At 34.1% G+C, this 23,427-nt stretch overlaps 1 protein-coding gene across 1 annotated transcript; it reads left to right on the plus strand.

Moving 5' to 3' along the window:
* Window positions 1-897: 897 nt before the first annotated feature.
* CYLC1 (cylicin 1) lies at window positions 898-20,656 on the plus strand. The gene is made up of 5 exons (XM_030933674.1): window positions 898-902; window positions 3,792-3,832; window positions 5,361-5,479; window positions 6,817-8,547; window positions 20,510-20,656. Exons 1-5 carry the CDS (start codon window positions 898-900, stop codon window positions 20,540-20,542), a joined length of 1,929 nt encoding a protein of 642 aa, XP_030789534.1. The 3' UTR covers window positions 20,543-20,656.
* The last annotated feature ends 2,771 nt before the right edge of the window (window positions 20,657-23,427 follow it).

Genomic DNA, 23,427 nt, shown 5'->3' on the forward strand with positions numbered 1-23,427 from the left:
AAGAGAGGATCAAAAAAAAAATAATAAATAAAAAACTATTGGGTACTACACTTAGTATCTGGGTGATAAAATAATCTGTGTAACATAACCCTGTGACACGAGTTTACCTGTGTAGCAAACCTGCATGTGTACCCATGAACCTAAGATGAAAGTAAACAAACAAACAAACATGTGTTTATTTTATCTTAATTTTTAAAGGATATTTGTGTTGTGCTAAAAATCTTGAGTTAGGAGTTATTTTCTTTTATAACTTTAACTATGTAGTTACACTGTTGGCTTATATCACTAATTTTCTCCTTTATATCAAGAGATAGGTTACCTTCACCTATATATATATATAAGAAGCATGTACATATCCACTTATAAAACAAAAAATAACTAAGACTACACTTAGAAAATGAAGAAAACTGCTCAGAAGTTTAACTATGCTTCAATTTCCAATAATTTGAGACTGAAATATTTTCTATATAAAGCAGGCATTTCATAATATTTGGCCAAATTATCCCTTTTCTCACTGGTTCTTTGTTGCCTTTTCTAGTGATATCCCAAGTGAGATGTCTGTACAAGACAACTGAAGTGTAGAAATAATATATTAAAACTTGAATTTACATGTTTCACTTCATATTTTGAAATGTCCTATTTTAATATATAATATATAATAAATAATTTATAATATATATCATTACAATAGACTATGAACTATTCACACACATATTAAGTTGATGTGTTCAAAATTGTTTACTGATAAAATGTTTGAAAAATGAAGTTTAGAAAATGCTACTTTAGACGGTGGGAAGAAAGTAAAAATCAATGCAGGTGTAGTTTTTTTCTTAGAGTATAAAAGCAGTGATCAAGTCAGCATGGCCGACTACTAAACTGTTAAATTTCCAGGGATGCATGTCGTAACATCTTCTAGCTACTCTATTGAATGAAGGGGTTTCACTACAGACAAATAGGGGGTCATTGATCAACTACCTTTGGAAAAACCAAAAGCACAAACTTGAACTATTTCAGAAATCTATAAAGTTTTCTTTTTCAAAACAATTCAGAGCAGTAGTTCTTGTTTTTTTTTTTTTTTTTTTTTGTTTTGTTTTTTTTTCTTTTTTTTTTTTATACTTTAAGTTCTAGGGTACATGTGCATAATGTGTAGGTTTGTTACATATGTATACTTGTGTCATGTTGGTGTGCTGCACCCATCAACTCGTCAGCACCCATCAACTCGTCATTTACATCAGGTATAACTCCCAATGCGATCCCTCCCCTCTCCCCCCTCCCCATGCTAGGCCCCGGTGTGTGATGTCGTTCCCCTTCCCGAGTCCAAGTGATCTCATTGTTCAGTTCCCACCTATGAGTGAGAACATGCGGTGTTTGGTTTTCTGTTCTTGCGATAGTTTGCTGAGAATGATGGTGTCCAGCTGCATTGCCAAGATAATCTTAAGTCAACAGAGCAGTAGTTCTTAAACAGAGCTCAGTATCAAAATCATCTAAGACAGTTTTAAATACAGACTTTATTGACTCAACCCAGAAATTTTGATTCATGGTTCTGAGAGCAATTCTCAGATGTGTTTATGTTTGTAAAACTTCCGAATTAATTTTGATGTTTACGTCCAGCTACAAATTACTGGACTAGATATTTTATTGCTCAGTGTCTCCAAAGTTCTTTCTAAATAAGTAAGTCAGTTGTTATTTAATGATGAGTGTGTGTCAGGTTTTGTGCTGGGCACTAGAGCTTTACTTTAGAAAATGAAAATAGATTTGCATCACATATAAATACATTTTATCGACAAAGGGCTAATATCCAGAACCTACAAAGAACTCAAACAAATTTACAAGAAAAAAACAAACAACCCCATCAAAAAGTGGGCAAAGGATATGAACAGACATTTCTCAAAGGAAGACATTCATACAGCCGACAGACACGTGAAAAAATGCTCGTCATCACTGGCCATCAGAGAAATGCAAATCAAAACCACAATGAGATACCATCTCATATCAATTAGAATGGCAATCATTCAAAAGTCAGGAAACAACAGGTGCTGGAGAGGATGTGGAAAAATAGGAACACTTTTACACTGTTGGTGGGATTGTAAACTAGTTCAACCATTGTGGAAAACAGTATGGCGATTCCTCAAGGATCTAGAACTAGAAATACCATATGACCCAACCATCGCATTACTGGGTATATACCCAAAGGATTACAAAGCATGCTGCTATAAAGACACATGCACACGTATGTTTATTGTGGCACTATTCACAATAGCAAAGACTTGGAATCAACCCAAATGTCCATCAGTGACAGACTGGATTAAGAAAATGTGGCACATATACACCATGGAATACTATGCAACCATAAAAAGGATGAGCTCATGTCCTTTGCAGGGACATGGATGCAGCTGAAAACCATCGTTCTCAGCAAACTATCACAAGAACAGAAAACCAAACACTGCATGTTCTCACTCATAGGTGGGAATTGAACAATGAGATCTCTTGGACATGGGAAGGGGAACATCACACACTGGGGCCTATTATGGGGAACAGGGAGGGGGAAGGGATGGCATTGGGAGTTATACCTGATGTAAATGACGAGATAATGGGTGCTGACGAGTTGATGGGTGCAGCACACCAACATGGTACAGGTATATGTATGTAACGAACCTGCACATTGTGCACATGTACCCTAGAACTTAAAGTATAATAATGAAAAAATAAATAAATAAAAATAGAGAACACTAAAAAGAAAATAAATAAAATACAAAAATACATTTTATCATTTTGACTTATTTTTGTTTTGTGTTTTAATACTTGATGATTTAGGTAAGCCAAAAAAGTAAAGCCCTAAGGCAGGGGTGTGCAATCATTCATCTTCCCTGGACCATATTAGAAGAATTCTGTTGGGCCACACATATAATACACTAACACTAATGATAGCTGATCAGCTAAAAAAACAAATAGCAAAAAAAAAAAAAAAAAAAAAAACTCATAATGTTTTTAAAAAGTTTACAAATTTGTGCTGAGTTCCATTCAAAGCCCTTCTGGGCCACATGTGGCCTGCTGGCCACGGGTTGGACAAGCTTACTGGGACATGTGTTTATATAAGCACAACCTCAGCTGTAGAAATGGTTGAATTCACCGTTCCAGCTAATAAGGAAGTAACACTTTCAAAACACATTATGCCATGTTTATTTTTGTTAGACAATACCAATTAGTACCAATTCAATGGGCACCTTCCAAATGGAGAATATTGTGGATCAATTATCCCTGTGTGGAGAGACAATTCAAAATTCAGGTCAACACTTTTATGTACCCCCATAACACATGATTAGTGATTTGATGTAATTTGTGAAAACATTAAAATGTGAGTTTACTTCAGAACTTTTTCAGTGAATTAAGAAAATTCTGACTTAGAATTTTTCACTAGAGAATATTTTGAGGCTGAACTCGTTCAATTTACTTATTTGTTATTAAGTAACAGATTACTTAATTAAGTTAGTATTTTTATTTCAGGTTTTTAAGTGTGTGGTAAAAATACAATTGGTTTTGAATAGGGAGACTAATATGGATTAAAGGTAGACATTCTTAAATGATGGAGATAAGAGAATGAATACAAGTTTTTGAAGTGTTGGCGATTGACGAATTTGTTATAATAATGAGTGACAATAAGACAGTTTCAAATCACTGCTTAAACATAGCATTGGGCTTTGTTTCCTGGAAATAAAGGATGGTTTACTTAAAAATGTATTATTTATTGTCCATAATACAAATTTAATTAAAGCATTTTCTTCTTTTAATAGACTAGAAGTAAACATCAGAACATATGACAATTCCATTCCAAGTAAGAATTTAGTTAATGAAGTTTAATATTTCTTAGATTGGAAAATAATTTTAGGAACTAATGACTAGTGTATTCTAGTAAATGTGATAAAGCAGAAACTGCTATGAATTTTTATAAAAATTTTATAAAAGCATGTATGCATGATATTTGTATGTGTATGTCGGTTGGTGTATATGTGTGTGTATATTTCTGGGCTAGATGTAGATTTGCACTCACTGGTTTTGAAGAAAGATTTATTTAGTTTGCTCTCCTTCATAATACAAACCAATTTTACTTGTGTAAGATTCTCTTGTTTTTAGAATTCATAATTACAGTAAAGAGGGCAAATATAGTCAGAGAGATGAAAATAGTTAATGAGCAGCCCATTTGTTAAACAGCTGCAACTTTAGGAACGTTTACCTTAATATACTGAGCTGAAATCTGCCTGCACTGCTATAACTATTACCCATTGATTCTCGCCCACTCCTCAGGATACTTGTAAAAAAAGCCTATAACATTGTGATTAAGAGCATGGGCTCTGGGGCCAAAGCACCTGGGTTCAAATCAACTCTGCTACTTACTAACTTTACGATTTGGAACAATTAATTTAACCTCTCCCCATCTCTGTGCTTTATTTTTCCACATCTGTAAAATGGAGACAATTATATTATCTAATTCAAAGCATTGTTATAAAGATTAAACAAGTTTACTAAAATGCTTAGAACACAGTCTGGCACATAGTAAACACTACACAAGTGTTAGTGGTTGCAGTTATGCTATTATTACTATGACTACTTTTCGCCAATATAGCAGCTCTTTAAAAATCTAAATATAGTAACCATATCTCTGATTAGTCCCTCCGTCCCCAAGAAAGCTATGTTGACTTTCGTTACCAGTTCCACTTTTGACATAGTTTATTTGATCTTCCTGATCGCACTATTCTGGTTGTCCTCAAGTATGTATCTGTCCTTCTTTAAATAGAATCTCCAGAATGGAATGCAGTATTTCCACCTAGGGCCCTAATTCCTGCGGTTTGGGATGCCATTGAGGTCAAAGAGGTGCTAGAAGAAACACTCGGATGTAACCAATTAAGACTTTTACTGACTGTTGTCAACATCGTGCTAGTTATTATGAAGACTATAGAAGAAGTTATATTGTCTGCAATCTAACTAAAGTGACATAAAGAAAAAAAAGCCAGGATAGAGGAGATGATGTAGATATTTTCAAGGAAACAGTAAATCTCTATTTTCTATTCCTACTGTCTGATTATATTATTTTACCATCATGATTTAAGTATCTGTAAAAATTAGTTTAATGTAGAAAATAAAATTGCAAATTTCATTTTTAATAAAATTCAATGGTAAATAAGAAAAATAGTTTTTATTTTCTCTGATTGCAATGCAAATAAACTAGGAACTCTGAGAAAAAATCTAGATTTTAATTTATAACTTAGCTTAATTTAAATAATATGTTTCTTACTCAAGAATATTTCAGGTCTGTGGAACATCTGACATTAACTCCAAGTTGTTTATTATCCTTTCTCATTTAGTCAGCGAATCAAGCAGAAAACCATGGAATCAAAAACACTTTGCTTTGACATTTCCCAGATCACCCCAGAGAGGTACAAATGAGAAATCAAGACCTTTGAAATCACAAATAACAGTTACTGTAAGTATAGAAAAAGTCATTTTTGAAAACAAAATCTAAATTGGTAAAGCATACATAAATATAAGTAAGACCTTTGTAACTTGACTTTTACTATCTGTTGGAAGTTTTTTTTTTTTTTTTTTTTTTTTAATTTGTAATTCTCTGTACAACAGACTGCCCCTACTGCTTTAGATTAAGCTCATATTTCTACATAATTATCCACATCAAAGACATTATCTAAGCAAGCTGGAGAACCTAATACTGCACCTGGTAAGTTCTATCAGGACATGTTTACCAACTGCAAAAAGCAGTTAAAATTTATATATTAGAGCAGAAACTGATCTTGATGAGATTTCAAGGCTTCCTTATTTTACAAAATATGAAATTCAGGAGATTCGATATTAAGAGATTCAACTTTTCTACTGTTTCTCTAAAGTGGAGTTATCCTATCAATTAGCAAAAGGAAAAACAAGCATGTATAGATCACCTATTATGATATCAAACAATTTTAAAGCATCGCCCAGAGTGAAGTTACAGTCAATGCATTTATTCGAGAGTAATTTATTACATCTGTAGTGATCCAAATTTCATGCTTCTCTTCAGTTCATCTTTTAATTCCATATTACCATTTGCTTGTTGGCACCTCTACTGAATAGTTGAGGGAAAATAAGAAGCAATTCTAAAATCAGTCTTTATGATTATTTATGACAACTAACTAGATTTGGCAAATATTTGAGTAAGAGTTGAAAATAAATTACACCACTGCTGCACAAGTTAATGTGAATCAAGCATCTGTTTATTTTGTTCAGTTTATGTCTTTGTTTCTTTTTTTGTGCAGTGCAGTTGGGGTCACAGAATCTCAATTTTACAAGGCACTTTAAAAGCAGAAGTAGAAATTAAGCTAGGGTTTTACAACTATTACAGGAACTGTCATAACAAACTTCAAGTGGATCAGTTTATTTCTGATTTAACTTGGGGATAGACAGTGTTCAGTTTTTTCCAAAAGATTCTCCCCATATAGAATTCCCAGAAGTCTACTGTTGGTTTTTGAGGACAAGTCCTGGAATGTCATAGATCATTGTGGGCCTGCTCTAATATCAATAAGAATCATTAATGGAATCATAAAGTTCCCACTAAAGTCATTTTATTTCCAAAGTGGAGTTATCTCTCTCTTTCTGTCTCTCTCTTTCACACACACACACACACACACACACAACCTTGAAAGAGAAAAAAAAAAAAAAAAAAAAAAACCTAAGTTTAAATAGATGGTTAGTAAAAATATAAACTTTTTATGTTTCAATATAGAAAGATATAACTCATTCACAAATGTGTATTATTATTCTAACCAGTCTTTTCAGAGGCATGACAAAAGAAAACTAGAGGAAGGCCAGAAACCAGCTCATCCATGGATAAGGCATTCTTTAAGAAAAATTTTGCAACGACCACCTATTTACACAGCTGCCAGGGAACAGACTCCATTCAGACATCTTTATACTTCCAAAACCCATCTTAAAAAAGCAGAATATAAGAACTCCAAAGATGAAAAAAGAGGAACACCTTTGAAGAAAGATTCCAAGAAAAAAGGAGGCTCATATGCAACAAATCCAGAATCCAAGCAAACAGTAGAAGATGAGAAAACTAAAACACAAAATGAGGCAGATAAAACTCCCTTAAAATCATCACATGAAAATGAACCATCTAAGAAGTCAAAACCCAATTTAGAAACAAATCCAGAATCCCAAAATTCTAAGACAGCCTCAAAAAATCATTCACAAAAAGATAAGAAAGATTCAAAGAATTCCAAGAAGACGAACACTAAATTCATATATACAAAGAACAATGCAAAGAAAGATTTGAAGAGGTCAAAGACTAGTAATGATGCCATATCAGAGATTTGCTCAGAAGATAGTTTAAATGCTGATTTCCTCATGTTAGTGGGAGAGTCTGATGATGAATCCATAAATGTTGATACATGGTTAAGGAATTATTCACGGAATAATTCAAAGAAGCCTGCAAAGAAGGACACAAAAAAGAGTGCAAAGAAAAGCTCTGATGCTGAATCTGAAGACTCAAAGGATGCTAAGAAAGATTCAAAGAAAGATAAGAAAAATGTCAAGAAAGATGACAAGAAAAAGGATGTAAAGAAGAACACAGAGTCTACTGATGCTGAATCTGGAGATTCAAAGGATTCAAGGAAAGAGACAAAGAAGGATAAGAAAAATTTAAAGAAAGATGACAAGAAAAAAGACACAAAGAATTACCCAGAGTCTACTGATACTGAATCAGGAGATGCAAAGGATGTAAGCAAAGATTTAAGAAAGTCAAAGAAGGCTTCAAAGAAAGATGACAAGAAAAAGCATGTGAAGAAAAGTACAGTCTCTACTGATTCTGAATCTGAATTGGAGTCAAAGAAAAGTCAGAAAGATGAAAAAAAGGATAAAAAAGGTTCAAAGACAGATAATAAAAAGTCTGTCAAGAGTGATGAAGAAACTACTGATGCTGACTCTGAACCAAAAGGAGATTCAAAAAAGGGTAAAAAGGATGAAAAGAAGGGGAGGAAAGATTCAAAGAAAGATGACAAAAGGAAGGATGCAAAGAAAAATGCGGAATCTACTGAAACTGAATCTGATTTGGAGTTAAAGAAAGAAAAGAAAGACTCAAAGAAGGAAAGGAAAGGTTCGAAGAAAGATGTCAAGAAGGATGCAAGGAAGGACACAGAGTCTACTGATGCTGAATTTGATGAATCTTCCAAGACAGGCTTTAAAACATCTACACAAATCAAAAGTTCAGATACTGAATCTGAAGAGGCACTATATAAACCTGGGGCTAAGAAGAAAATTGATGAATCGTATGGCATATCTGGAAATTCAAAGCTGGAAGGACTGGAATTAAGGAGAGGATTCAGAATGGCATCCAAAAAGACTACATTCAAGGAAAAAGGGGAAAAGGCAAGTATAGGTAGAGTTCCTCCATCAAGAGAAAGACCACCACTCCCTGCTTGTGAGCCTTCTCTACCATCACCAAAAGTCAAACGTCTTTGTCGGTGCAAGATGCCTCCTCCACCTCCAAAACCAAGATATGCTCCTTTGGTAAGTTTACTATTGTTTTATTTTTAGGCTAAAATGGATATAAAAAGAAAGACATTTTTAAAGTCTGAATTTCTGTTTTCTCCAAATAATAGTTATCTTTTACTAGAATATTGACAACTTTTCAACTCAAAGGTAAGAAAAATAAAGAGTACCTCACAAGGATGCAGAATATTGCAAAAAAGTTATAAATTCAAGAGAATAGAAATTATTTTGACTAGAGAAGAGAGAAATGACTTGTGATTTAAGAAAACATGTGAAGTTATGCATAAAGAAGGTCATTTTGCAAAAAAAAAAAAAGAAAGTGGTTAAGTTTTATGCTTGGAAAAGAACAAAAATGAAAATTGACTAAAATTTCTACAGGGGCAGATTTAAGCGAGATATAAAGACATTTTCTGAGAAGTTGATAAATACAGTAAAAGCTAGATTAACCAAAATGCATATGTAGCAGGTGGAATACATGCCAAGATTCAGTTGTGCAAAAAATAAATAAATTATTTAATCCATATCTTAAGTGGAGTTTTTATGAGCCCTCATTATAACTGATAACAGGAAACAAAAGTTAACTTTTCAGAAATAAATATATCTTCTCTATTTATAAGTCTCATGTTAACTTTATCTATTTGGAGGTAAATACTCTGCCAACTTAAAGCTAATACTTCTCTCATCTAGGAGACTTTCCCTTCAATCCCTTCCCCAAATAGTCTGATTGTAAGGGAAAGCTTAAATAGACATCTTACATTAGACAGAGGAGTTCTGGATTAGTCCTCACACTGCTGATAAAGATATACCTGAGACTGAGCAATTTACAAAAGAAAGAGGTTTAATTGGACTCACAGTTCCATGTGTCTGGGGAGGCCTCACAATCGTGGCAGAAGGCAAGGAGGAGCAAGTCACATCTTACTTGGATGACAGCAGGCAAAGAGAGCTTGTGCAGAGAAGCTCACATTTTTAAAACCATCAGATCTTTTGAGACTCTTCACTATCACAAGAACAGTGTAGGAAAGACCCGCCTCCATAATTCAATCACTTTCCACTGGGGTCCTCCCACAACATGTGTGAATTGTGGAGGTTACAATTCAAGATGAGATTTGGGTGGGGACACAGCCAAACCATATCAAGTCCCTATTCCACATGTTTCCTCCCTTTCTTTCTCTACGATTTTTGGTTGGGAGTAACTAATTTACATGATTTCTGGGCATCAACCTTTGTTTCCTATGCTTGCATGGTATTCATTGTTTATTCTAAGCATGGTAGGGCTGCTGCCCTGTGACCTGTTAAACTCAGGGCATCTGTAGATATGGCTAGTTCTTGACCCTAAGTTTCTCATTTTCATTAATTTCCTCCTCCCTTTCTTCTCATTTCTCCTCCTTGTCACCTTCTTGTTCTTCTAACTCAGGAAATTTATATTTCCTCTTTTAGGCTCAGAGAGATCTATTTGATCTTATATTCCAAATATTTTCTATCTTTGGTTTATAATAAAACTTTACATACATACATCAATTTACTCCTAATATATTAATATTTTTTGGAAGATAAAAACACCTTGTATCATTCTCAGAGAGCCTGGGTTTCAAGTCTAGCTTTCTCCTAGAAGACCCCAAAACTCTGCTTTGAGACTCAGAGTTGATTAATGACCCCTTGCTCTAGGTGATATCTTCTTTCTCCACCAGATTGAGTTAATGAATGGCTAGCCACAAGTGTGACAATACTTATGAGAAATAAAAGTACACTGGGGAATAATTTTTCAGATAAATAAGAAGAAAGACTCTCAAATAGCTAGGCTCTTTTCCACAGGCAGTTTTTAGGAAAAGTAAGTAACATATAAGAAAAAAATTGAGTACAAGGATTAATTTTAATTTTAAAAAACATCTTTCAGGATATGTTCTAGGCTTGTACAATTCATGCCAAGTCTCTTTAATAAACTTCCATATGCATTCCCACCATTCAGTTAGGCTTTTCTATCTCTACTACTCCACTGAAACTTTTCGTTTAAAGATTACCAAATACTTTTTTGTGGCCATATCTACAGGCTTTTCCTCCCTCTTCAGGTTATTTCATAATTCAACAGCATTTAAACTAACCTCTCTGTCTGGAAATACTTGCATTACTTCACTTCTATGACTCTGTGTTCTCCTGTTTTTATTTCTACATGTGGTAGCTTTTAACCACCTTTATTGTATCCTTTTCTGCCTCATTATTAAAAATTGGAATGATCCTTTCTTTGCTCTGGACACTCTCTATTTACAATACTCCCTTTGTGAGTTTATAGTGTTAAATGGCTTTAAATATTATCTATGTATTGATGATTATAAAATTAATATCTCCAGTTATGACCTTCCCATTGAGCTCCAAAATCTCTCCAGCCACTTACTTGAAATCTCCACTATAGTATCTACTGGGCATCTCAAACTTAAAATGTTTAAATAATACTTTTAACCGTGCACTAAGTTCTATTCCTCCCTTAGCCTTCTTCATCTTATCAGATGGCATCACCATCCAGCCAGTTCATTTTTTTTAAACCTGGACATAATATCTTTCTCGCTTCTTTTTCTCACTCTCCACAGATAATCAATCAGCAAGACTTGTTTACTCTACCTCCAAAATATATCCTGAATGAGTCCACTTTCCTTATCTCCATTACTACCACCTTCATTGCTCCAATCATCACCATCATTAGCATCTAGCTATCCATTAACTCATTATGTTGCCCAGGTTGGTCTTGAACTCCTGTGCTCAAGCAATCTTCCAGCCTTGTCTTCCCAAAGTGCTGAGATTGTAGGTGTAAGTCACCATGTCTGGCAGAATAAAATTTCTTACTCTAGCTTTCAGTGTCTGCAATCTTTAGCACCTAACCATTTTTCTCCATAATCATGTAGCACTTTATGTTTTTTCTCTTGTCATCTAGCCAAACTGGCATTCTTTTTGTTTCTCACAAACACCAAGATTGTTTTCTTGCAAAGCTTTTTCATGTGCTGTTTCCATTGATTGGAATGTTCCTCCCACAGATCTTTGCATGTCTATTCCTTTTCATTATTTAGTTTTTCAGCTTAAGTGTTCTCTTTAGAGAAGCCTTCCCTGACTACGTTACTTTATGTTACCCTCTCCTCCACCACAATCCAGTCACCCTCCAAACACTGCATCGTACATTATTTGGCTTCACTGAATTTATCTTTATATAAAATTATATTTTATTCATATGTTTGTTAATTATATTGGTCATCACAATTCAGGTTCTATGCAGGCAGTGAATCTTGCCTTTTTTCATATGAAACAGGCAAGATTCACTGCCTGCATAGAACCTGAATTCTGATATATGATATATATTTGGTATATATGTAAATATAATATATATATATAATTATAATAATTAATATAATGCAATATATATATATATATCTCCACAGATTCAAAAACAGCACCACCTATGTTATATTTAGTTGGTTGAGAATTTAGTCCCTCTAAAGAGCTACATATCACAGTAGTTGAGATTCGGATATCCCATTTTCCAAGCATTTTTGCACTAGATATATCATTAAAACAAGTAAAGTATTTTTTTAAGTGGGGGGAGTCACAAAAATGCACTTTACATTCTAATTGAATGTCTGGAAGAGAATACCTATGTATCTTGCTCAATTGTGTATGGGGAACTTGTGAACAAACTTTGTTATTGAATCTTATGGAGTTTTCTCCTTTGTTTCTTTGTTTGTTTGTTTGTTTGTTTGTTTTTTAATACGGGCTTGAAGAATGATGGTTTTTCTCCTTTTCTCCTCTCCTGGAGTCCTAGTGATTCTCACAGCAGCACATAAGCACATAAGAACCACATAAGTAGTGCTGTGTTTCAGGGTCAGCACTGTTTACACTCCTGTATTAAGATTATTTACATTTATATTATGTATATAAATCTTAGCAATATTCTCCAACATAGTGAAGAATTCTTTATATTCCAGCTGCTAAGGTAGAAAAGTAGGGTGTTATGTTTAGGGTGTTTTGATTTCCATTCTGTATGTGTATATATAATCTTTAACAAAAATAGAAGTACAACAACAGAAACAATATAAAATATGTAAAGAAAAGCTAATCATTTAGATCCTTATGTCCACTTTCTGATGCCATATCTCCCTACTTTCTCATCTTCTTGAGGTAAACAATGTTAGCAGCCTGGGATCCATTTTTCTCTCTTACACCATTTCCTTGTATAAGCAAATGTAAGGAGGGAGAGAGAGAGAGAGAGAGAGAGAGAGAGAGAGAGAGAGAGAGAGAGAGAGAGAGAGAGAGACAATTACGTAGTTTGTTTTGACCAAAATACAATCATGCACATGTAGTAAAGTACAACTTATTTTCTCACTTGACAATACCATGGTCATCCATATAAGTCATTAGACATACATCTAATGTTATTGTTCTTATTTCCAACTTGCTTATGAAAACACACACAGAATTTTATCTGTCAATTCCACACATTCTGAATTTGTTTTCTTTTCATCTTTTAAGTTTTTATTTTTGCTTATCTCTCTACTTCTCATTCCCACTTTCACCCCTCACTTTTTTCTCCTTTCTAGGTACCACTTATCAACAACTTACTATGTTTCATTCCATACTTCTCTCTAAAGTTCACTTTACCATATCAAACATTCAAACACACACAGACACATACACACGCACACAAACAAACACACACACACATAGTGTTGGCATCTGGGAGCAGGAGAGAAAGTGTCTGGCAGCTGGGAGCAGGAGGAAGTGAGGTTTTCTTATTGTTTTATTTAAAAATAAAGAAATAATACATACTTCTTTGTATCTTGGTCAGCAATCGTTGTTACAGCTCCTCCTAACTTTTGCCATTTTAATGGATGCATAATGATATCTCCTTGGTACTTTAATTTGGATTATCCTGAATGCTAGTTAGTTTAAATATCTTTTGAATGTTTGTCATACCATAAGTTTGATCTTTTGAGAATCATTTCTTTGTATTCTTTGTCCATTTTTCACATGGGTTATTTATGTTTCCTGCATTTATTGAAGTATCTTTGCATATTATAGGTATTACTCCTTCATCTGTCTTCCTTGTTGTATTTTCCCTAACTTTCATGCCTAGTAATTATTTTGCAGTGCATTTTGCTGTGCACAAATGCTAAATTTTTACATAGTCAAATACATCTATAATTTCTTTGGTTGTTTCTTGGCTGTCTGTATTAGTGAAAGTTATCTTCTCCACAGAGTAGTTTTTTTTTTTTTTTTTTTTTTTTTTTTTTTTTTTTTTTTTTTTTTATTATTATACTTTAAGTTCTAGGGTACATGTGCATAACGTGCAGGTTTGTTACATATGTATACTTATGCCATGATGGTGTGCGGCACCCATCAACTCGTCAGCACCCATCAATTCATCATTTATATCATGTATAACTCCCCAATGCAATCCCTCCCTCCTCCCCCCTCCCCCCTCCCCATGATAGACCCCAGTGTGTGATGTTCCCCTTCCCGAGTCCAAGTGATCTCATTGTTCAGTTCCCACCTATGAGTGAGAACATGCGGTGTTTGGTTTTCTCTTCTTGTGATAGTTTGCTAAGAATGATGGTTTCCAGCTGCATCCATGTCCCTACAAAGGACGCAAACTCATCCTTTTTTATGGCTGCATAGTATTCCATGGTGTATATGTGCCACATTTTCTTAATCCAGTCTGTCACAGATGGACATTTGGGTTGATTCCAAGTCTTTGCTATTGTGCACAGAGTAGTTTTTAACAGGGACTAAAACAAACAAAAACTAGTCCTTAGTAAATAATAAACTGTCATCAATGTCCAAATTGAGCATTGTGACAATCAAGGTTTTATTGTACTGAAATGAGTTAAAAAAGGAGATGTCCTAATGTCTTTCCCAAAAGAATTAAATACATTATTTGAAAAATCGAAAGTCCCATGCAGGTTGTATAATCTAGTGGCTACTGCATACAGCTTTGGAGTCAAATAGTTTGGATTTAAATCCTTGCTCTATCACTTACTAGCAGGATACTTTTCCCCAAAAGTATCTTTCTTAATCACTTGGAATATTATTTTTTCTCAAGTATAAAATGGGATATTAATAAGACCCTACCTATAGGACAATGAAACATGTAATGTGTTTAGTATATTATCTGCTATTTTATTATGCATATTCAGGGAGCACCACTCCTATCAACATCCCTCAAATAACAATGCATGTGGCTTTTAATTTCATCCAGGTTATATGAGCACAATGTAAAAGAAACCAATGTATTAGAACATGTTTAATTCAACAAATAAACCAATCAATATTTTTAACTGCCACTCTCTCCTCAATAAAATTAATTAATTGATAGCATATTTCATTTTCCAGGAGGAATTATCATTTTCTGAGCATGCAGAGGTTACATGATATTATGCTCAATACTTGGCAATTGATTAAAAAGCTTATCTTTCAGTTTCTATAGTTAGTTAGGAGTCAAAAGGAGACAGACTAAATAATCAGAAAACCCAAACTAAGGAGGCTGCGAGTTGATTCATTGTTCCTATTCAAGGAAAGTGGTTGTTGTTGTTGTTGTTTTGTATTAAACTGGAAAGCACTTCAAGGAAGTAGTTATTTCAGGTGAAATCAGTCAAAACGCAAATTGAAGCAAAACACATAAGAACTGTCGAACTTGGTTCACTTTATGCTTTTTATTTTTTTTCTGGGATACATGTTGCTTCATAATAAAACAAAGCAAGTAAATCCCTCTCTTATTCTGGGCCTGATTTCTCATCTCTAAAATGAAAAATTGAACTAGATGAGCTGTAATTTCAAATTGTATGGCTAGCATAGTGGGATGAATTTGTCATTTCTTAGTTGCACCTGCCTGAAAGATATAGGTCATATGTCTGCCCATAACACTGATGGACTACAGATAGAATATGAGGCTAACCAGATAGTAGAAGTGACTGACACACTAGAGCACAAAAAAATAATGGTAACATTGAATGGAAATTATTACCACAAGAAATTATTCTTAGAAGGATTCATGAATTATTGGCTACCAATGATTTCTAAAGGTTTTTGAAACATGTTAGAGATCTTTGTACAATATATAATCATGACTGGGGAGGTCATTTCTTTATGAAACTATCATTACCTGATTTTTTTTTTTTTTTTTTTTTTTTTTTTTTGAGATAGAGTCTCACGCGATCTCGGCTCACTGCAACCTCCACTTCCCGGGTTCAAGCGATTTTCCTGCCTCAGCCTCCCGTGTAGCTGGGACTATAGGTGCCCGCCACCACGCCCAGCTAATTTTTTTGTATTTTTAGTAGAGATGGGATTTCACCGTGTTAGCCAGGATGGTTTCGATCTCCTGACTTCGTGATCTGACCACCTCGGCCTCCCAAAGTGCTGGGATTACAGGTGTCAGCCACCGCACCCGGCCACCTGACTTTACCTATTAAAAAGAATACTGGCATTGTTTTAATTTGTAGCAATCTCACGTATTTGATAAAGTGACAGTCAAGTACCAGTGTAACTGAATGTCCCAGATAGACAGAAAGACATAAGTGCCTACTAATATGTTTCTGTTTTTATTTCCTTTGCTGGTTATTTCCATATCTCTGAATAATATATTTATGTGACTACTTCTCAATTTTACACATTTTCCTTTGGTTTTCTTCCATAACAGATAAAGATATAGGTTGTGTACATCATCCTCTCTTAGTCTCTCTTTCTAATTGGGTCCTATATTTGGTTTTTAATATATGTGCCAATTAACTTTATAACATTAAATATTATATCTGTAGCATTTTTCCTACACTTTTTCCTTACTTTTCTCTTCAGTTCTTCATTTCTGTACCTTTTCTTTAGTTCTTTTTTAAAAAGTGCTCTTTTAATAGTTCCCTGCAACGACCTCTCACTGAATATTACAGTCTTGTCTGTACCTACATTAACTTGTGATCTCTTGCCTTTATAAAATCTATGTCTCTTCCTTTAACTTCCCTGAGTTTCTACTATTGTGGTTTTCTTTCTTGCTCCTACTTTTCTTTTTCGTCTCCTACTACTGTTTCTCTATGTTCAATTCTTGAACTTCTTCCTCTTACTACATCCAACTCAAAGTTGTTTTCTATGGCTCAGTTATTAGACCTCGACTCTTCTCTATATACTCTGGAAGCATTAATCTATTACTATGGCTTAAATTTTCACTTCTTTGTAGACATTTCAAACTGTATATCCCTAGACTATTTTCTCATCCTAACTCTTGTCTATTATCTCCTATATTCAAATAATTTCAAAGCTCCATGAGATCAGAAAAAATGAAAACTTTTAAATTCATTTTTAATTTAATTTTAATCCACCATTAGGGCCTTTTCTGTTATTCTAGTAGAGTCATCTGCAAATGAGAAATATAGTACCTAACCTACCCATTATAACAAATTGTTCTTAGATTCAAATACTAAAAAATGGTGTGAAAGGGTTTTATAAATGGCAAATCATTATACAAATGTAAGACTTTATTACTACTATTACTGCCTTATGCTTTCATTTATATTACTCCTCTTTTTTCTTGCAATGGGTTTCTCCTTCTTCTCCAGTTGTCTTCTTCAAAGCTCAGTTTTCCCTCAAAACGCTGTAACACTTACATTGCTATTTGTTGGGTTGATATTAATAGTGTGTTCTAATTCTTTCCAACCCCTGTAACACTCAGAATATTGTTCTGCATGTAGAAGATGAATAACAACTAATTTGTTGACTGATTAACTTAAAAGTTTGGTAATAAGTTGAGAGTTTATATTTGGAATTTTATCATATTTAGGAGAATTATCAATCTTTATTTCTATGTTTCATCTCATATTCCTTGAGTAAATATTCTATGTCAGGCACTGTTAAAATCTATGAATATATAAAAATGCTTGTCTGTTACCTTCAAACGAGTTAAAATTTTCACCTAGGGAATAAAAATTCTAGCAGCTTTTGTTTTAGTTGTCCTCTCTAAAGAAAGTAAGTAGCCTTCTCTGAAAATAGGAACACTCAAAATATTATGCAAAACCAAGAAGATTTACATTATTTTCTCATCTATGCAATTTGCTCAGTTATTATTATGATTGTACATTGTATCTGTCTTCGCTAAAAAGTAAACTGCATGATGACAAAACTCTTTAATTTGTTTACTAATGTATTTGAAATTCCCAAGAAAGTGGGCACTCAATATTTGTTGAAAAAGTGAATGTGGTATTTGTTAGAGGACTACCAAAAAATGAATGAAGGAATTTCTCAGCAGTTGTATGAACACAGTTGGAGCTAGATAATATCAAATTTAAGTATGTTCGGTTTATACATTTTTCATACCACAAAGGTGAAGTAATATTTCAGCTTGGTTATAAAAGATAAGCAAGATTTTGACAGAGACAATGGAGAAGTTTATATTCAAAAATTAGCAACTAGTTAAAAGCAGAATCAGGCTGTGAAATTATATTATGAGATGCAATATTACAGCATGATGCCTAAGGATGAAACTAACTCAAGGAGAAAAGAGTTTACAGCCAAGAAGACATTCAAAGTGGATGGTGGGAGAAAGAGTTGGCAAGTGGCATGATAAGCATGATGACAGGCTAAGGTAAATAAAAGCAACAGAAAATATTGTGATGCCTCTTCACAACAAGTTTTTTTTTAGAGAAATATTATTCATGTTCTTAGCCCACTTTTTAATGAGATTGTTTGTTTTTTTCCTTGTTGATTTGTTTGAATTTGTTGTAGATTCTGGATATTGTTCCTTTGTCAGATATATAGATTATCAAGAATCTTTCCCACTCTGTGGATTGTTTGTTTACTCTGCTAACTGTTCCTTTTGTCATGCAAAAGCTCTGTAGTTTAATTAAGTCCCAGCTATTTGTCTTTGTTTTTATTTCATTTGCTTTTGGGATCTTGTTCATGAAATCCTTGCCTAAGCCCAATGTCTAGAAGGGTATTTCCAATGTTGTCTTCTGGAATGTTTATAGTCTCACAAATAACCACTAAAAAACTTACGCATGTAACCAAACACCACCTGCTCCCCAATAACATATGGAAATAAAAAATAAAATAAAATAAAAAAAACAAACACTAAATTATAAAATAGGTGGGAGGAAGTTCTGGTTCATCCTATGATATGATAACTTTTTGATGCGTTTTTAAATTGTATGCACTTTGCAAATATTTTTTTTCCTATTTTTTGACTGTGTTACTGTGTTGCTACTTTGCTGTGGCCAAGCATAGAAACTCTTTCATCACCAACTGTGAGATTTGGTGTTTTCTTGTTGACCTCTGGCTGTCAATAATAAATTCTAATTCCAAACTCTGTCTTTCATAGAAAATGTCTTATTTTCTAGACGTTACTCAAACTCTTTCCTATATGGAAAAAAATTCTACCACCCACTACCATTCTCTGAGCTATCAAGCTGATTCTTCACTAAGGCATTAAGTTTAGTTTTGGTTACTCTTTCCATAATAACTATGGTTTAATCAAGGCTTCTAAAGATCTTAAACTCAAAATCTAAATGAATGAATTTTTAATGTTTGAATTTGGGGTAATGTGAAATGCTCTAGAATGTGACATTTCTAGTGCCTTTCCCAAATCGCAATATACAGGTAGAAGTTATTCCACATGTATTTAAGGATAAAACAAGCCAACATTTTCTTTCAATTGTTTGGGATTCATAATGATATAGAAAAAATGACTGAACTGTGAATCAAGAGTGCTTTGAAAAGATATATTTCTGAGAGTGAAAACAAGATCTGTATAATAAAAAAATCAAGAAATAGAAATAGATAATTTATATAGGAGTAAATAAATATGAGAGGCAAAATCATGAAAAAATATTGACCATGGTTAGTAATCAGAGCAACCCCAAGATATCATTTTACACCTAGTAATGTGACTACATATATATAAATCTTATGTATATTAACTATATCAATACATAAAATACAATTTTTATATGTATTGTATATGTAAGATATATCTTACAACTGTTGAAGCTTCAGTGACAGCAGTACATTTATTCACTGCTGACTTCAGAAGGGGACCAATATAAACCAGCTTAACCTTCCCCTGGGCCTATATGGGAATATGTAGGAAGAGTCATAAATGGTAAAATAATACTTGACTCAACAATCCCACTCCTATAAATATAATAAAAAATTTTCAGAAGAAAATAAAAAGAAAAAACAAACTCCATGCATAAAGAACGTGATTGCAATACTGTCTATAAGAGAAAATCTTTGGTATAAATGTATAATGTAAAAAATTATGTATACTTGTAAATTAATGTATATCTTTGTATAATGTATAAAACTAGAGGGGGGTTTGTAAGATCTGAAACAGATTAGTATGCATTCATTGAAATAATAATGATGGAGCCTAGGAAACTAGAGGGAAAGGTTTATACTATAAGGCTAAGAGAAATAAGCAAGAAAAAATACTACGGGATTGCAGCTAAACAGAAATCTTCATGTTTGTGGATAAAGAGTATGTGTTAAAATGCAAATTCAAAAATAATTGTGTTAGTGGGTGGAATATGGGGTGACTACAAGATATTTTAAATGTATTTTCATTTTGTACATTGTATTTTTATTTTTAAAAGTTCTAATCCATTAATGTAGTTGTGAAAGTTTAGACTAATGGTGTAACATTGATGGGCCTTGGCTCTTATACAAACATTGATGATTGGACTACCATTCGGTACTTCTCACCCTTCAATGTCCATTAAGATTATTCAGGGAGCTCGTTGAATGTGCATATTGCTAGACTATATCTTCAGAGATTTTGACTTGGTAGGTCTGGGATGGAGACCAGGGATCTGCATTTTTAATAAGAAATAATAAAAATTATATCCAAGCTCCCTTTCAACTATGACATTCTGTGCTTTCGTGTGATTCTTAACACACCATAGATGTCTTGATTAATAGATAAATAAAGCCTTCCTTTTTATTTGCATTTTTCTACTTTGTTCCTCAGCCTGAAGCACCGTGGATTCATAAGCTGCTTTAAAGAACAACTGAGCACTTGGTTTCACAGAATGGCCTTACCACAGTAAGCACCAGCTACTCTCAAATGAGCATTTCTACCTCTGTGGAATTGAAATAAAAACAAGTCTTCCATGAGTATCAAGAGCTGCTTTTTTGCATATAATTTACAGAAGTGATTTATAGACATGTTTTTTATTATTTATCAAATATCTCAATTATTCAGACCAAAATAATTTAGCGTTTTCCCCCATGTTCTGAAGCTTCAGTCTGGACACTATTTCTGAGTCTGAGTTCAAATGTACTCCCCTTCAAAACTCTTACCATATTTCATTAAATTTCTCTTTTACTTAGCATTCAAAATCAAAGTAAATAAAGAATGAAAGGGAGGAAGTAGATCTTCCTCACCCTTAAGAGAAACAGAGAACTATACGTAGATATTAACCCCTAACAAAAATTTTTTGTTTGGCCAAACTTTCATCATACTCCTGAATCATCTCCTAGGCCTATCTAGGCATTCCCTCTTGTAAAATCAGTTTTAGCAAAAAAGGTGCTAAATCAGTTTAGCAAGAGTCTTACATCCTTAATAACTGATACGTCAATATATGATCAGGTTTCTTATCCTCCACCATCTTCCAGGTGATTTCTCATCACCCTGGAATCCTGTTAAGTCGGTGTAGCCAGAATCCCCCCTTATCCCCGGTGTCACTTCTCAGTAATTTTCCATCCACTGACTGGCACCCTCCTCCTTGGCTATAAATTACTATTTGCTCATGCTATATTCAGAGTTGAGCCCAATCTCTCTCCTCCAGTGAAATATCCCATTTTCATGGCCCCTATACCTATCATGATAGCTCCCCTTTGAAGAAAGTCTGCTTACCGTCTTCAGTGAGTGTCAGTGAATATTTTTTCTTTAATACCTTACCTCCTCTACACACATACACATATAGAATTCTAAACTTAATTATTTACTTTTATTTTTTTCTCCTTATTTTATTTACTTATTTACTGATAAACTGAAAATGTTCATAAGATAATAACACACATATCTCATTCATTTTACATATTTCTGTGAATATGCTTGTCACATTATTTCCTGTGAGCAGGATACCGGTATGGAAGGGAAGAGAGAGAGAAATAGACAGAGAAAAGTATGGAGGTCTCCTTCACTTCACCCAGTCTGCTTTCTGCCTTTTGGTTATAATCTTGACTTCAGTTTTCTCTCAGAAATGACAACATTTCAGATCCAATTCTCAAAGAGGTGTTATTTTTCTAAGCCATTTAATAACTTTACATATGTCTATATGACATATACTTTAAAAAGTTATAAGAAAAGTTTAGAAACCATCTAATTAGCACTCAATACATGATTACATGATTTGCTGCATATATGACAGTTCTTCAACACAATGGAATGCCTTGTGAATGTGAAAAAGATTAAGAAATCTATGTAGTGACCTGGAAAGTGCTTCAATATAAATTTAAGAGAAAAAAAAATCAATGTGCAAAAGAGAGGATATCCTATGTTATTTATAGTGCTTTTAAAAGAAGGAAAGAGCTGACATATAATTGCATTTGCCTATATTTGCATAAAGAGACTCTGGTAGGATAAAAAATAAAAAACTAAAAGTGGTTACCCATAACGGAGGAGTGGTATGTGGAGCAATGACAGGTTAGAGAAACAGATGAAGGTTAAGCCTAATACTAATATTCAGCCAGTACACATTAAATGAGCCATAATGGTTGATAAAATACTACAATATTTCTAAATCAGTTGGTAAATGGCAGCTATACTGTTCACCACCCCTTCCCCTCGACACCTTGAATGCTGCCCAGTCTTCTCTCTTGGAACATCAGGGATCCTCCAGGAATCAAAAGCAAGGACATAATTACAAGTATAAAAGACTTATTCAGTGAAACACTTGTGAAAGGTAAAAGGAGAGAGAGCCGAAGTAGGTAAGAAGAGACTGTAGACTGCCATGCAAGCTGGCATCCATGAAAGGAGAAAGGAAACAAAAGAGCCTCAGCTGTATTGCAGCTCGGGGAAAATCTCAGCCAGGCCAATGGGGAGCCCAGAGCAAAGACTGCTCTTTGGAGGAATCTGTGTTGACAGAAATACCCAGACCTTAGTACTCTCACAGTGTTTATCATTGTCTGGGAGAAGTCCAGTGGGAGTGTAGCTGCAGCTTGAATATTGGTAAATCTCAAATGAGCAGAGGTTGTCAGCTGACGCTACTCCTCAGAAAAAATCTCCCCTGAAGTGAGATCTGAGCAGCAATTTCCCTTGACCATCACAGCACAAATCCGTTTCTTTATCCATATTTACTCCTCAAAAGTTATATAGGCTTCTCCTTATTAGGGAAAACTTAAAAGAGGAAGGGTAGAGGAAAAACTACAGTCCTTATCCTTCCAGTTGATGTTAGGGCCACAGCTGGTCCCGTCTATTCTCCTACATTATTCATCTTAAGTTCCTCTCATTCTCCTATGTGTCTTATCTGGTGTTACAATCTGAAATTTCATTTCTGAAGGGTCTGAACCCTTAGTAATTGTAATCTTCTCAGGCTCCATTCACAGTTAAAATTGGGCAACGGATTCAAAGAGAAGCCCAAATGGATCATGTAGCTTCCACCAATATCTTTTCTTTTCCACATTGCAAAAAGCAACTCTACTTCCCCTCTGCTTATCAGATTAGATTACCCTTCTCAAAATGGTGATTCTTTTCAACATCTGGTTTCTAGGTATAAGGAGTTCAAAGGTCCCTAGCAACAGCTGTAACTTGTCCTTCAATGGGACTCTTGTATGTCCCTTGGCAAGCTTTATGTCCCCCTTTTGGGATAAGGACTTATAACTCTGTGGAGCCCAGAGCTGCTGTGACAAGAAGCACAAGGGCTCCCAGTGAGTCATTTTGAG

The sequence above is a fragment of the Rhinopithecus roxellana genome, chromosome 7 (assembly GCF_007565055.1).
Source record: "Rhinopithecus roxellana isolate Shanxi Qingling chromosome 7, ASM756505v1, whole genome shotgun sequence".
NCBI classification, from domain to species: Eukaryota; Metazoa; Chordata; class Mammalia; order Primates; family Cercopithecidae; genus Rhinopithecus; species Rhinopithecus roxellana.